The following is a 14,989-nucleotide window of genomic DNA, read 5'->3' on the forward strand; positions in this document are numbered from 1 at the left end:
CCGGTGCTGTGAGTTGGTGATACTGAAAGGTCAGCCAGCCCGTCCACTGGGCTTCGGGGGACCTAGACTCTCGCAGGGTCGGAAGCCAGAGGTGCCGAGGCTGACAAGAGGGCGTCCAGAGCTGCCCTAGAAAGTGCTCCCGGGCAGAGCTCCGCCTCCTCAGTGGCCTGGTCGCTCAGCCTTCCGTCCTGACGCCCCCGCTGCCCGGGTGCCTGGGCTACGGAGCATCTGTGAAGCGAGGTGAGGGGAGGAGCCCTGGTCCGTGTGCACTGCACCGTCCGCTCTACAACACCACCCGACTCCTGGCGGCTGCTTCCGCCTCCAGGTCCCGAGGAGGCCGGTGTGTAGACGCACTGAGCACAGCGAGTCAGAGGGGATGGGGAGGCAAGGGGTGGAGGCGGGCTGGACCGATGCCATCCTGTGGGACGTGTCCTGTCCACCCCTGCTGTGAGGCCGCCCCACACAGTCCTCCCACCACTCCCTTCTGTCCTGCTCCAGCTTCCACTCGGTTAGCTGCAGCATGCCTGCGGCCCGGACGGCAGGCCCGGGCGCCAGGCCCGGGCGCCTGGCCCGGGCGCTCAGCGGGAACTGGTCTGTCTCCCCAGCCCAGCAGGCCCCCAAGGCAGGATCAGCACTGCAGTCCTGGGGTTAGGCAGAGCGAGTCACACCTGATGCTGGTGAGTGGTTCCAGAAGGGATCGTGACGGTGGCAGTGTGTCCCGTGCCGTACCCGTTCCTGAGGAATGGTGACTCCAATTATGACCAAACCTCCTCTCTTGCTGTAACGTTTCTTCTGCCTAAGAAACTGGTGCCAAAGCCAGGGGGCAGAGGGGGGGTGAGGATGACGCCCCCGCCCCGTCTAGAATGTGAGGCCCTCCACCGGCCCTCAGTCTCCTTTCCCAGATTCAATGCAGTTTGGCCTGAGAAGCCCAAATCGGAAGAAGCTGGGTTTTGGTCCTCTCTCTGCTATTAGCTGGCTGGCTAAGAGAAAATCATTTCCCTGTTCTGGGCCTTGGTTTCTTCATAAATACAGTTGGGTATTGGGTGAGAATCAATGCTTTCCTTGTAAAGTCCTTTAACAAATGGAATATTTCACAGAAACTCATGAGTTAGACTGTGCAGAATTCGGCAGCTCAGGTTGAAGCAGGAGTGGGACCAGCGGCTCTGAGGATAGCTTGACAACCACCCGACTAGATGGTTTCTAGGGGCCTCTCCAGCCGGCCCTGGGCAGGCGTCTTAACCTCTCTGAGCCTTGGTTTCCTTTTCTATAGAGACAATACCCAGCTAGGTGTGAGGGCTGATGGGGCGGGTTGCCTGTAAAGCTGCCAGCAGGGTTTGGAACACGGGTGCTCCACCAACGACGGGGATGTCAGTGTTGTTTGTGCCTTTCCAACCCTCCTTTGAATAGCAGCCCAGGCACCACCCGCTCTGGTTCTTCGAGCACTGCATCCCTCCCAGTCCCCACGGCCCGGGACTGTCTGATGGGTCTCACGGTGTGGCTTTGGGCTGGTAGCTAGTTGTGTCTGTTTAAAACTTAACCTTCACAATCTAACTGAGTTCCTGAAGGGAGCCTCTCCTTCCGTAGCTCTCAATCCCCACACTGCCTTGTACACCGACATTCAATAAGTATCTGTGGGTGACCAGCCCAGGCCAGGATGTGGCCCCTGCTTGGTGTTCAGACCGAGGAGGGGCAGGTGGATTGCAGGGCCCCTGCGCTGGAGCAGGGTTAATGATGACTAGAGAGGGCTGGACGGCGCGGAATCCCCAAACTTGTCCCAGCCAAACACAGCGGATCCTCGTTTCCACCCCGGAGCCAGCGGCTGGCCTGTGCCAGCACTTCTGCCGGAAAACAATCAAGAAACCTTCCAACTCAGACTCCACAAAGTAAGGTTGGTTTCATGTCGCTTCTCATTTATTAATTAATTCAGTCTGTTCTAAGTTGTACAGTTACGAAAATAACAAAACCAAAGCCGAAAGCCCAGGAATATTTACACTCTCTCTCGTGTAGTGAGGTCAGTCTATGTTGTTGCACAGGTCGGTTATGTTTGGTACCACAAGATGTTTGTAATTTAGACAAAATTGGACAGATTAACAATTATATGTACAGTAAAATAAAAGGGGAAGTCATTCAAGTATCAAAATACAGAGACAAAGATTAAATAACGTTTTATTACAATTCAGTCCCATTGCCACACCATTAGCAACACCACTTTGTGAACTGCATCTGAGAGTTGTCCTGCAGGCCTGGGCATCACAACACAGGCCGAGGGCAGACCAGTCTGCTCAGCCCGAGACTTCTCCGGGGACTCCCCAGAGTCAAAGCTGGGGGCCCTGGGGGAACGCGAGCGTTGCAAATGCAGAGCCTGTCGGAGGGAAGCCCTGCTCGAAGTAGCTGCAAGCAGAAGGGCGGAGCAGAGAGCCTGTGGCCGGGCAGGTACTGACCTATCTCAGGTCCTGCCTGAACGGCCTGCACAGTTCAGAACGGGGCTGCCACACTGCAGGGCCTGTGCTCACGTGCAGAAGCAGGGCTTCTCTCCATGTGAAGCCTGTCCTGGTGTTAAAATTTTTCTTTCTAGGGGAGGGAGAGTACCTGTCCCGGAGGAGGAATAAAAAAAATATCTAGTCCCTTCCTTTCTTGGCTATTGAGAAATAAACCAAGCTCAAAACAAAATCCAGAGCCAGAGCAGATTAGCCAAGGCTTTCCAACATGAAACACCCTGAATAAATAAAGAAGATATAGCAGCTTCAAGGGGAGGAGACACCTACCTATGACTTAAAAATAAAGACAGCTTGAGGAACTCATCGTAGTGTCTACAGTTTTCTTTATGGACCCACCACCCACCAAGAGAGGGCTGCTTAGAGGAGACCGGCCTTCCTCAGGAGGAAGAGGGCACAGCACTCGCACTGCAGCAGGAGCCGCGGTTTACCCATCCAGCTCGGTGTTCCTCGTCCATACCTGGAAGGAAGTAGGGGCTGAATACTGCTCAGTGGAAGCCGACGGGCCCTGGAAGCAGCAGGACGTGAAGTCAGACTTCCCGGTATCGAGGTCCTTGTTTAGTACCGAGAAGGGCAGGATCAGTGAGAGGGGGTGTGACTCCCCAGGCCTGCGGTGTGGACGGCTCAGCAGAAAGGAAACCCACAGGGCCCAGCCTCAGGTCAGCAGGAAGACGCGGCCCAGCTTTCCGCTGCTGGCCGACCACAGGGCTATGAAGGTGCGCCAGAGCGCTCCCTGCTCATTCACAGCCCCTGCCAGGAGAGAGAGAGGCGCTACTGAAGCCTGGACTACTGATCCTGGGACCAGACTGCGCTGTGCCAGCAAAGCGGAAGGTCTGCTCCGGCCCCGTGGGAGGAAAGGCTCTGCTCTGGAAGGTGCTGGACGGGCAGTTGACCTGGCCCAGCCTCACAGGAACAGTCCCTCTGGCTCTGCCTCCAGGAGGAGCAACGCAACCAAAGGTGAAAAGCAAAGCCAGCCAGCAGGAGGGCTCAGGCAGCAGCAGCGCCCAGATGCCAGCCTGCCCTGAAGGCCACACTCGGGGAGAATCAAACTGTCACCTGATTCAGCCTTCTCTACCCTTGGAGCCAGTGGGGAGCCCAGCAGCTGAAAGGATGACAATCAAACCGATAATTCAGAGAACCAAAGTGAATCCTAACCACACAGACCTGATTAGACAAATCGCAAGTCAGCAGGCAGCCACCTCAGCCGACCTACCCGTCAATGCCCCAAACAAACAAAGCTGCTGCTTCTCCTTTCTGCCTCGACTCAGACAGTCTGAGGTCACCGGAGGGCCTGCGGCCAGGCAGCCCAGGGCAGTGCTCTGACCACCGCTGGGTCCGAGACAGAGGAGCAGCCCAGAGCTTGGGCACCGCGACCTGCCTGTGCATCTCCACGCGGCCCCAGACCTTCACGTTTGGAACCCCAGAAGCCTCTGCTTTTGCCAGACGCCTCTACGGGCTGCCCCCAGCTCCAGGCGGGGATGAGAAGCTGTGCGGCTCAGAAGGAAGAGCAGCTGACTGGCGGGTCTGTTGAGCCGATTCAATTCACCCACTACCTTCTCTCAGAGCTGCTCAAGCGCGCCAAGACCCCAGCCTGAGGACAGAGGCCCGCTGTCCTCTGACCCTATGGCCATTGTCTAAAGACTGGCAGTTTAACCTAGAGGGTTGAGCCAAGTGTTGAAAGTTCATTTTATAAAAAAATTTTTTTCTATTAAAAAATGTTTTCTGGACAAGTCACTTCTTGGCTCTGTGGAGTTCCAACCTCATCTGCTAGAGGCCTGGAGGGCTGCTCCGCAACCAGGGCAGGGCTCACTCGGCGAGACCTGGCAGTGGCAGGCCCGGACCATGCAGCCGCGAGGAGGTCCTACGGGCAGTAGTGGGGCCTGCGTCTTCAAAGCTGCAGCTGAGACGGTGGTGGCGGTGGCGGCGGCGGCGGCGGTGGGAGCCTGCGCTCCCCATGGCTGTTTCCGCAGCACAGTTGGTTCCTCGGTGGCTCAGCTTGGCAGAAGCAAACACAACGGGGGGGAGGAAAGGGTTAACCAAAGGGGCCTGCACAAGGTGGAGGAAACGGAAAGGAAACACGGAAGCAGAACAGAAGGTCCCTTACAGCCTCCCCTGAGCACCCTCCATGGCTCAGCGCATCTGCTTGGAAGGCACGAGGACAGGCAGGCAGGAGGACCCACCCCGGTTTGTCGACTTGGGTTTCAACTCATAAAGCAACCGCTGCAACTTACTGGCTCTCATACTGGGCCACGCTACGTGTACAGTGCTTCTTCCCACGGAAACTGGCTCTCCTCTCCCGCCATCTAAGCTGACATGCCCTCACGCGAGAACGTGGGCCTTCTGAAAGCCTCAACTCCACCATCCCAGCTGCTGAACTGCTTTGAGGTGATGGACTCCTTCTCAGGAGTCAAGAGGCTGAGGGCGGTCGATCAGGGAAGGGACCGGGTGCCAGCTGACTATCTCTGGTCCCCACACTGTGGAGAAGCATCAGAAAGCTCCTGGAGGACAACGGATGTTGCTCGGCCCAGGTCCCTGTCCTTGAGCAGCTCCGTTCTGAGGGAAGAAGGTGCACAGTGTGTGCAGGGCACTGGCCTCCCTCCTGCTGGCTCCTACAGGAAGGCCTTCCTCTTCCTCGAGCCAGACTCCAGAGCCAGCCGGGGACTCCCTGGTGAAGACGTGAGGAGCCATCCCATTCCTTGCAGTGCAAGACCCATCAGGACCAAGACACCTGCTGTGTGGAGCCAGCCTGTGGGTGTTCAGACGCTCAGAGCCCCAGGCTTTGGAGTCAGGCATGTGCTCTAGGACCTGGCACAGACCCTGGGCCCTCACAGAAAGAGTTCTGACCCTGTTCAAGCCACATCGCTGAGCTGAGGGTCTCACAGGGGGAGGCCAGCAATCTTAAGAGGGATGGGCCGCAGGCCAGCTGTTAGCAGAGCGCAAGGGGATTCTGGCCCCAGGTGGTCACAGTGGTTGGTTGTGTCAGGAAAGGTGCAGTTAGCTCTTGGCAACGGCACCCAGCCGTGGCTCGGAAGACGGGAGAGGAGAGCCGACAGGGAGCCCCGGCCGATCGGAGGGAGCAGCCTCCAGTGCCGAGTGGACTCCGCCCGGAGACTGCCCCCGCCTCAGGAGCCACGGTGCCCGCCCGCTGAGGCCCTCTTGGTGCCCACCTCAAAGGCACCTTGCCCCCCCGCCAAGCTGTCCTCGCCCAAGGGGGGAATTCACAGTGTCCGGTGGTGTTAGGTGCGAGCTGAGAGTGTGCAGTGTCTAAAGCTGCCGCCCCAGGAGGAGAGGTCCCGGGGGGGTGGGACCTTGGCGTCAGCAGCTGGAAGGAGAGTTGAGAAGAGCAGAAGGACGGACGGCAAGGCACATGAGACTAGTGGAGACGGGGTGGGTGCTTAGAAGATAGTGGTCTCATACTTGGTGCTGAGGCTCCGCTTAGAGTCTGGTTTGGGGTCCACAACCCAGGAGACGCTGGCATGGGACTGGGCATCTGGGTCCATATCGGGCGGTTCCAGCTGCTGAGGAAGAGGGTGAAGAGTCAGAGGGAGCGCTGCACCTGGGCCAGGGGTCAACGGGGCCCGCTGTCCCCCGCCTCCCGGGCCATGCTGACGTCAGTACCCCACGGGGGAGGCCCTGTTCTCCTCAGCCAAAGAGCAAGCTCCCTGGGGTGGGGTGGCAGAAGGGGGACCTTCCCTGGAGCATCACGGGAGGGCCGCCTCTGAGCTCTCCAGGGGCAACTTCTGCTGGGGGTTTCTTGGAGCGGCTCAGTTAAAGGAGCCTTGCCCTACCTAAGCATCGAGCACTAAGCCCCAAAGCTGTTCTCGGTGGCAGGAAGCGGGTAAGGGGTTTGGAAACCCCAAACCTCGGGTCCCTCTGGCAGGGCCAGAGAGCTCACCCCGGGCAAGACCACAGCGGGCACCCATGAGCTCTGGAGAGAAGAGGACACACAGCAGAGAAACAGAGGCTCCAGCACAGACAGGGATGGTGGGACGGCAGCTCAGGAAAGACGGGCATGCAGGCGGGGCCGGGGGCGGGGCACCAGAGTCTCAGAGAGCTCACGGTCACTTCGGGGAGACTGACACACAGACAGCAGGAGGTGCAGAGACCTTGACTCCAGGACTAACAGACGGCAGCGGGAGGTAAGAAGGACGATGGGTGGGGCAGGTGTGACAGTAACAACAGCGACTATCAGGGGGCAGCGGCACCTGGGGTGCAGAGCAAAGCAGACACAGACACGGGGTGGCGTTACGGAGGCCGCCTCGCACGGGCCCGTGTCCTGAGGGGCTGGCCACCTGAAGCGTGAGAAGACCCTCCTTGCGCCCGCTCCACCCCGAGCCCTCAAATCCCGGGGCCCACGTACTGCTGACTTCCTCATGCCGACCCGAGGCTTAGGCACCGGTTTGGAAGATTTTGTTTCGATCATCTCGGCGGCAGAGGCCCCCATTGGCCTGGACTTCTGGGCCTGTAGGGCCAGCTGATAGGCCACCTCGAACGCCTGCCCCAGTGTCAGGATGATCTCATAGGTCAGGTTCTGGGAGAAAACAGCACAACGTGAGAGATGGGATGGAGGAACCACTGCCTCTCACGCCTGCCCTGGCCTCATGCCCCTGAGCACAGGCCAGGCAGCACTGCACAGGTAACAAGAGTGCAGGGAATCCGCTGGAACGCTTGCTTTGAAAGCAGAAGTTTGTCCCGAGGTGACTGATACATTAGGGAACAATCTGAACAAAACACACACTTTGTGTTTCCTCATGTGTGATTTCATTGGAGAGAAACACGAGGCGAATGCAAAGACTCCCCTGCTGACCCCCGTTGCCTGGGAATACACAGCATATATGCCACCCCCACCTGGCAGCTCAACTTCCCCACGGGACCCACCCCTGACCGTAACAATCAAGCAGCAGCTCTTCCCAGGGCCACCTGGCCCGCGCCCTCCCCTCCATCCGTGCACCCCTCTGTCCTCTGTTCCTCCTCTTTCTCTCTCCGTCTGGCACACAGGCTGGCAGGAGTGAGGCACATGCTTCCACAAGCCGACTTCGGGTCCTTCTCGAGGCAGAGCGCCGTGTTTATGTAGCATTTATGTATCTCTTAACCATTTAACATGGATAAAATGGTGTGGGTGTTCGTATTAGGTTCCTGAGGGCTGTGCCCCCTGCCTCATCTCCCCATGAGCCTTGGTGCTTCCCGTGTGGTTTCAGGGTGTGGTGCTCTCTAGGAGCACAGACGCCACGTTACAGCAGAACTGACTGATGCGGGAAGATGAGCTACAGGTAAGAGTAGCGGGAAGGATGTGTCCTGGGAGGATTTCCTCATTTCATCTTCAGAACCACCCCGTGAAGTCGGTTACACTCTATCCCCTTTGCGCGGACGAGGAGCCGGGGTCACACAGCTAGCTAGTGGCAGAGCCAGGAGGCTGCAAGCACAGAGCTCCCGGGCGAGGCCGGGAAGACCCTGGAACCAGCTACTCTCACAGGGGCAGCAGGGACCTGGACAAAGGTGTTGTCTCAGGGCAGCCACCATGGTCACTCATCCACTCCCTGTGGGCAGCACGTGTGACCACTCCCCTCAGCCCAGCAGCGCCAGAACCCCACCTAAGCTGGGATATGGGCGAAGAAAACTTACTGTCCCCAAGAGGGAGCTGGAGGGCTTTTCAGGGAGATGGCCCAGCTGGAGGGCGGGAGTTAGGATGGATGGTCGACCAAGAGCCTAGGGAGATGAAGCCTTGGCTGACCTGACAGACACGCAGCCGGAAGCAGGAAAGCCTCTGTCAACTAGAACCCTGGACGAGCCACTGTCATCCTGTGTGCTTTAGTCTCAGTGCCAGACAGAGGGGGCTGGAGTGATGTTCATTCTTGAACAGACCTTTGCTAAGTGCCAGCCGGGTGCCAGGACCCACTGCACTGGGGCTGTCGCAGGACCCCCCACCGTGCCCAGCTGCGGACTCCACCCACCACGTCCACCGTGCTGAAAACGTGGCAATAGTGGTGGCTGGTCTGCAGGTCCTTGGTGATGTAGGCGAAGGTACAGAGGTCCTCTGGGTCCTGGGCTGCACAGGAAATGTTCCGGATCTCGTGCTCTGCGATGACGTTCTGCAGGGAAAACAGGGTCTGGAATTCTTGGGCTCCCTGAGGGCACACCCTAGTCCCTTCACCATTGCCACCTTCCTGTCCCATCCTAGCGTCAGCCAAGCACCACTTCCCCATCTCTTCACGGTGGGGGTGGGGGTGGCACCTCACCTTGTCTGATTTAGGGTTGGGGTCTCCACCCTTGACCATGGCAACTGAGGGAGCAGATGTTCACACCCAGCCCACTCTGCTCTCCAGGTGGGATCCCAAGCACAGGGCCTGGGGGTGCCCTAAGCTCACTAAGTGCATCACAGCGTTAAAGGCCCATGAGCAGATAAGTGGCCAGTGGAGCCCATGCTGGGGAAGATAAGCTGTCCCTCGGGCGGGGCCCTGGGAACCAGGATACGTGGGTGCGTGAGAGACAAGTACCCCCCCCTCTAGGGAAGATACCCAGCTGGCCAGGAGCGGGGTGTGTGTGGGGAGGAAGGGTGCCCCCTCCTCCCTCAACAGCAGCTGTGGGAAGCACACCTTGTTGGAGGCGTCGATGAACTTGACACCTTTGTAGGTGATGGAGAGGATGATGGTGGGGATCTTCTTCATGTGCTCCGTGGATTTCTACAGGAAACGGGAGGCCTGTCAACTCACCTTCTCGGGGCCTCCCTCAGCCGCACGCAGCGTGGCAGGGCCCCCATGGCTGCAGGCGGTGCCGCCACCCGCTGCCTTGCGTCCTGGCCGCCCCCACGGTAACCTACCCGCATCTTGGCACAGGCGTCTTGCGTGGATTCTGTCCCTCGTAGATCTTTGATCAACATGGAGCCCAGATACTGTGGGAGCGAGCAGTGGCCCGGCTTAGGAGTCCTGCGTTACCACACAGGGCCACCAGCCAATCTGGGACCACAGTCAGGGGGCTCCCTCTCCCAGTGACTCTCTTCCCCCATCCTGGCCGGTGAGTCCCCCTTCCCCCAGGTGCTGGGAGCAGCTGAGGAGTGGAGAACACCACGGGGGCCCTGGGTCCGGCCAGCATGGAAAGCAGGAGACTGGCCAGGCTGGGAGGGCAGAGGCTACTCACATTGGCTTCATAGCCGCAGGACTCGAAGATGAGTTTCTCCGGCTGGTGTTGCCAACTCTGCACAGGGGCATAGGGGGCAGCCAGGCTTGGGGGCCGAAGGGTCAGCTTGGCCTCTCGGTGCTCTTCCTGCAGAACACGTGGGGTCACAGGTCAGCTCGCCTGCTCAAGGGGTTCCCAGGCTCCCTCCCGGGTTCCACCTCCGGGAGCTCCAGGCCGGAGGCAGACAAGCCATTCCAATGTGCTGGGGCGGAGGTGAGGCCTGTCTATGCCAGAGAACTGGTGAAGCAGGGACCTCAGCTGCCCGCCCACCCGGGAGCAGCTCAGCAGGGAAGGCTCTGGTGTCTGAGATGGGTGTAGATCTGATCCTGGGGTGGGGAGTCGGGGAAGTATCCGTGGCCAGGGATGCACTTGACAGGGATCCTCATGGCAGGAGCTGGGGTGTGGGGGAGGGGTGGGAGGCCACCACGGGCCAGGTGCCAGGCGATGGGGTCCTTAACTAGGCTGCTGGTGGAAGGAATGGAGAGGAGGGGAAAATTCAGGAAATTTATGACTTCCATTCCCAGCAATATGCAAAGTCTCTCAATACAGAGCAACTAAAACTGCTGGACGATGTGTTTTTTAAATCTTGTAAAATTCATGGTCGTACTTGTGGAAAGGTGAGGGGAATCCCCAGAGGCCAGAACCGAGAAATATGAGTCACGAGAGAAAACAGAGCGAAGCTAGGGCTCACCCTGTGGGGACAAGGGACACCCAGCAATCTGTGTCTAACAGGCCAAGACGGGGGCGAGACAAAAAGCCTGCGGTCCGTGCAAGGCGGGAGGGAGGACGGGCAAGTCGAATAAATGCGAGAGCCCTGAAAGCAGTGCCCTGGGCGGTGGGCTGGGAGCCCTGTCCTGCCAAGAGGAATGAGGGGACCCCGTCTGTGGCTCCCTCCCGCCCACCTGGATCCTGAAGCGCTCGGCCCGAGAGGGCACCGTAGGGTCTTGGAGACTGTCGTGCCGCCTCCTGCCCGTGTCCCCAGAAGGCAGCAGCAGATCAGCCGACCGGCCGGTGCAGGAGTCATTCTGGCTCAGGGGGGACGACGTCTGCGAGAGCAAGTCTTGGCACTGCAGCGGGAAGAAATCCAGGTGAGATTTGAGACTCATCAGGCCAGTCCTTAGGCTGTAGGTGTCAGCCAATCCTCGGGCTGTCAGGGCCCAGCTTGGGCAGGAGAATCAGTGAGAACAGGCACGAGCTGGAGGCCAGCACCCAGTGTGGAAACGGGCCGCTGGGCCCACCGTGGGTACAGTCAAAGTGACCAGATTCTTCCAGCCAGGAACCCCTAACAGCCGGGTCCTGCAGGTGAGCACCCGGGTGACGAGAGCACCCTCCGGCCTGGTTTAGGGCTGGGAGGCGATCTCTAGTTTATAAAATCGTCTGTCACAACTGATCGCAGGTCCTGGGGGCATGTGACCAAATCCAAAAGTCTTTCCTAAGAAAACACATAGCACTGCCGGTTGGCACCCAGAGGCCTCACAGAGAGTATGAATCAGTCTTCACTTTCCATATCTGAATGTCAGCTGAGTCTGGTCCTCAGAACCAGCCTGGGCCCCAGCCTTCTCATGCGTAAGAGGAGGATAAAATAACGCCCACTTTGAGGCTGCCATAAACGGGCTGAGGCTTGGAGCCCAGGGCCCACCCCATCCACTGGCAGCCACGCAGCTTCACGGGTTTGGGGAGACTCATCCTGAACCACAGGCTCACAGTCTAACCCACTTTTCAGTCAGAGATTACCTGCCTTGAGCAACAAAGCATCTCTGAGGTTTTTAAAATCACAGGGATTTTCCTTCAGAAGATGGGGAGGGCCCTGGTCCCTCCGTGTGTTCCAGGCTTTGTCTCGGGTTCACGTCAGGCTGCCCGAGAGGGGGCCCCTCTGACCCACCCCTGCCCACCACCCCGGGCACAGCTCAACCGGACGTTCAGACATGGCCCCAGCCATCTGGGATTTGGATATTTGTTTTCCTACTTTTGCCAACATTTGGCCCCAACAACTGGGAAGGGAGGGATCAGTTGCTCCTCGACTGCAGAGGTGACGCTGTCTCTGAAGAACTCCCAAAGAATTCTCCTCAGTTCCTAACAACACACAGCACATACAAACATCCCTTCCCACCCGCCCCAACTCACTCTCAGCTGGGAAAACCGGGGGGGCTTCTGGGGCGGCTCCTCGTAGGGTCTGTCTGCCAGGGAGGCGATGATGCGCTTGCGATGGCCGAGCAGGTGCACCTTTAGGACCTGGGCAGGGGCGGGGAGAGGAAGGTCAGGCGGCAACTGGGCCCCCAGCCCCCAGCCCTCACCCCCACGGGCCATGCTGGCAGCCCAGGGACACTCACAGCAGGGCTGTACTCACGTTGACAAGCTCCAGCTCCCAGAGGTTCTTCACAGTGTCAATGGAGCTGTAGCCACTCGACAGGAAGGAAGGGACATAGTCCTGCAGGCCCAGGGAGACCAGCCAGGAGCGCACTGACAGGGGGCTGTTCCCATCATAGCCCAGAGCCTTCACCTGTGGGGCGAGGGCAGGAGGCGGGACTAACATCTCAGCACTTGGGACGAGGACCCTGGGGACCATGGGGACGCAGGCCGGTTCACTCAGACCACAACAGAGGCTGAGGCTGAGGCTGGAGTAGGTATGGGACAGCTCCTGAGGACCAATGAGGGGCCTGTGTCCTAGCATCCCCGAGTCGCTCCACTCACACAGCCTTCTCTACCTCAGCTCTGGTCTCGGGCCCCATCTGGGGACTGCCAGGGCACCCCAGGTCTGGGAAAGGTGCCCTATCAGGTAAGGCTAGATGGGGAGGAGGGTTTGTGGAGGCCCCTACTGTGCTCTGACAAGATCACAGACCTGGTAGGACAAGAAAATGGTGTGTGTCTGTGAAGCGGCCACTGGCCTCACTGCTAGGACTCATTAGTGCTTCCTGAGCTCTGGGCAAGTGGAAGAGACAAGGGGACTCTGTGCCAGCACAGCTGAGGAGAGGCTCAGGCCTACCAGCCACAGCTCCCCAGGAGGCAGAGACTGCTTCCTCTGCTGCCCCGAGGGCCCCGGGCCTCCTGGGGAGGGCCTGGTCTCAGGCGACAGGCCAAGCCTGTGGGCACCAGGCTCTGCGCCAGGCAGATGCCTGCAATGCCGTTCCTGAGGCCGGACTAGGTCCTGACTGTCCCTAGTGCTCTGCTGGCCTTGGGATGTGGCAAAGAAGTAAACAGGATACTGTCCTCCCCGCTGGGGCTCCCGGGATGAGGGGCAGGCCCCCACAGTGACCTGCACATCCCCTGAGCCCCGCCCCGCCACTGGCAAAGGCCGAGGCCACGGAACTGTCGGTGGTCACCTTGGGCAGGGACCGCGCAGCCTGGAGCAGCTTCCGCCTGTGCTGTGCATCACTGATGCCGATTTCCCGCAGGTCTTGATCTTCCATCACATTAGGCCCCTAAGAGCAGAAAGGAGAACATGAGGGCCTCCTGGACAAGGCCGCTGGCTCCCTCAGGGCGTCATGTCAGCCTGTCATGGCCCCTTACCACGTTCTTCTCCTTCGCCACAGGCACCACGAGAGAACGAGCCCCAGGGCGCCCCGCGAGGCCAGGCCAGGCAGCAAACAGCCGCATGCAGCAGGAAGACAAACCTGCCCAGGCTGCCCGCCCAGCCCGAGCGGCTCCCAGGGCGCTGACCCGGGCTGGAGTAGGCAGGGCCGGGCACAGGCCCTCACCCACCTGGGCTGATGTGCATTTTCCTGGGAGCAGGTTTCATGACCCCCCAAGGTGAAGAACAGGAGGATTAATCCCCAGATTCCTCACAGATGTGATTTTGTGATTTAAAGAGGCAGTAACATCCACCTTGGGCCGGCGGCAGGGGCAGGCACCCAAGAAGCCTGCCTCACCCCGAGGAGGAGAGGAGTCTCAAAGTGGGGACCTGCCTGAGAGAGGAGGGGGGGCTGGGGCTCAGCCCACGTGGGGCAGTTCTCCCCAAGGGAGCAGCTGAGAGCGAAGAAGCCCAGCATGGCAGTGACGACGAGGAGAATGGCTGGTGTTTGCTGTGTTCTTGCTAAGTGACAGGGACGGAAAGCTTTTCTCTGCACCATCCCATTTCAGGCTCACAATCCTGTGTTAGGTTCTACTGGAATCCTCAATTTACAGATAAGGAAACAGACACACAGAGGTCAGAAACACGTCTGAGGTCACACATCTCATGGTGGAGCTAGGATTTGAGGCAGTCTGACTGTACTCACCACTCCTAACCCCTATCATGGTGTCTTTTATTACTCACAATGGTGTCACAAGATAGGTTTTTTCAGATTATGATACATGAAAAATCATGGGTTCTGCCCTGTCCCTCAGCCACAGTGTCCACCCCCGCCAAGGGCAACTGTTACCACTTTCCTGGATGTCCCTCCAGAGCCCAGCTGGGCACATACACACACGTGCATGCTTCATTTTCGCACAAATGTGATTGTTGTACACATTGTTCAACACCTCATTCTTAACTACTTAGTATATACAGGAGGTCACTCAGTATATGGAGACCTGTCTCTTCTTTTAAAGCTGCATAATCATCCAGATTATGGACATATTATAAATTGCTAAACCAGTTCCCCGTTGAAGGACAACTGTTTCCAATTTCTGCTTTTACAAATGGTGCTGCATGAACCTCCCTGTATGTGCATCTTTTCTATGGTGGTTATCAAGAGAGATTGCTGCCAAACCATTCTCAAGAGAGAAGAGAGCTGCAGGCATCACTCTGTCTTCGGGCTATACTACAAAGCTACAGTAATCAAAACAGTATGGCACTGGCAGACACATAGATCAATGGAACAGAACAGAGAGCCCAGAAATAAGCCCACGCTTATATGGTCAATCTATGACAAAGGAGGCAAGAATATACAATGGGGAAAGGACAGCCTCTTCAATAAATGGTGTTCAGAAAACTGGACAGCTACCTGCAAAATAATCAAACTGGACTACTTTCTCATACCATAAAATGGATTAAAGACTTGAATGTAAGACCTGAAACTATAAAACTCCTAGAAGAAAACATAGGCAGTACACTCTGACATCAGTGTTAGCAATATTTTTTGGATCTGTCTTCTCAGGCAAGGGAAACAAAAGCAAAAATAAACAAATAGGACTATATCAAACTAAAAAGCTTCCAGACAGTGAAGGAAACTATCAACAAAATGAAAAGGCAGCCTACTGAATGGGAGAAGATATTTGCAAACAATGTATCAGATAAAGGGTTAATATCCAAAATATACAAAGAACTCATATAATCAACATAAAAAAACTAAACAACTCGATTAAAAAATGGGTAGAGGATCTGAATAGAAAATTTTCCAAAG

At 57.7% G+C, this 14,989-nt stretch overlaps 1 protein-coding gene across 8 annotated transcripts in view; it reads right to left on the reverse strand.

The window, feature by feature from the left end:
• Window positions 1-1,889: 1,889 nt before the first annotated feature.
• ANKS1A (ankyrin repeat and sterile alpha motif domain containing 1A) overlaps window positions 1,890-14,989 on the reverse strand; it is a 186,555-nt gene continuing 173,455 nt past the window's right edge. For 4 of the 8 annotated variants that reach the window (XM_033864392.2, XM_033864388.2, XM_073810837.1 and 1 more), the window contains 10 exons: window positions 12,989-13,087; window positions 12,016-12,168; window positions 11,793-11,900; window positions 10,571-10,735; window positions 9,630-9,755; window positions 9,313-9,384; window positions 9,089-9,175; window positions 8,447-8,584; window positions 6,856-7,026; window positions 4,497-6,013 (listed from right to left, as the gene is read on the reverse strand). In XM_033864392.2, coding sequence (XP_033720283.1) covers window positions 5,891-6,013; window positions 6,856-7,026; window positions 8,447-8,584; window positions 9,089-9,175; window positions 9,313-9,384; window positions 9,630-9,755; window positions 10,571-10,735; window positions 11,793-11,900; window positions 12,016-12,168; window positions 12,989-13,087 — 1,242 coding nt within the window. In that variant the 3' untranslated portion in view covers window positions 4,497-5,890. The other 4 variants (XM_033864389.2, XM_033864393.2, XM_033864391.2 and 1 more) reach the window with 3 other exon arrangements.

Source organism: Tursiops truncatus, chromosome 10, assembly GCF_011762595.2.
Source record: "Tursiops truncatus isolate mTurTru1 chromosome 10, mTurTru1.mat.Y, whole genome shotgun sequence".
NCBI lineage: Eukaryota > Metazoa > Chordata > Mammalia > Artiodactyla > Delphinidae > Tursiops > Tursiops truncatus.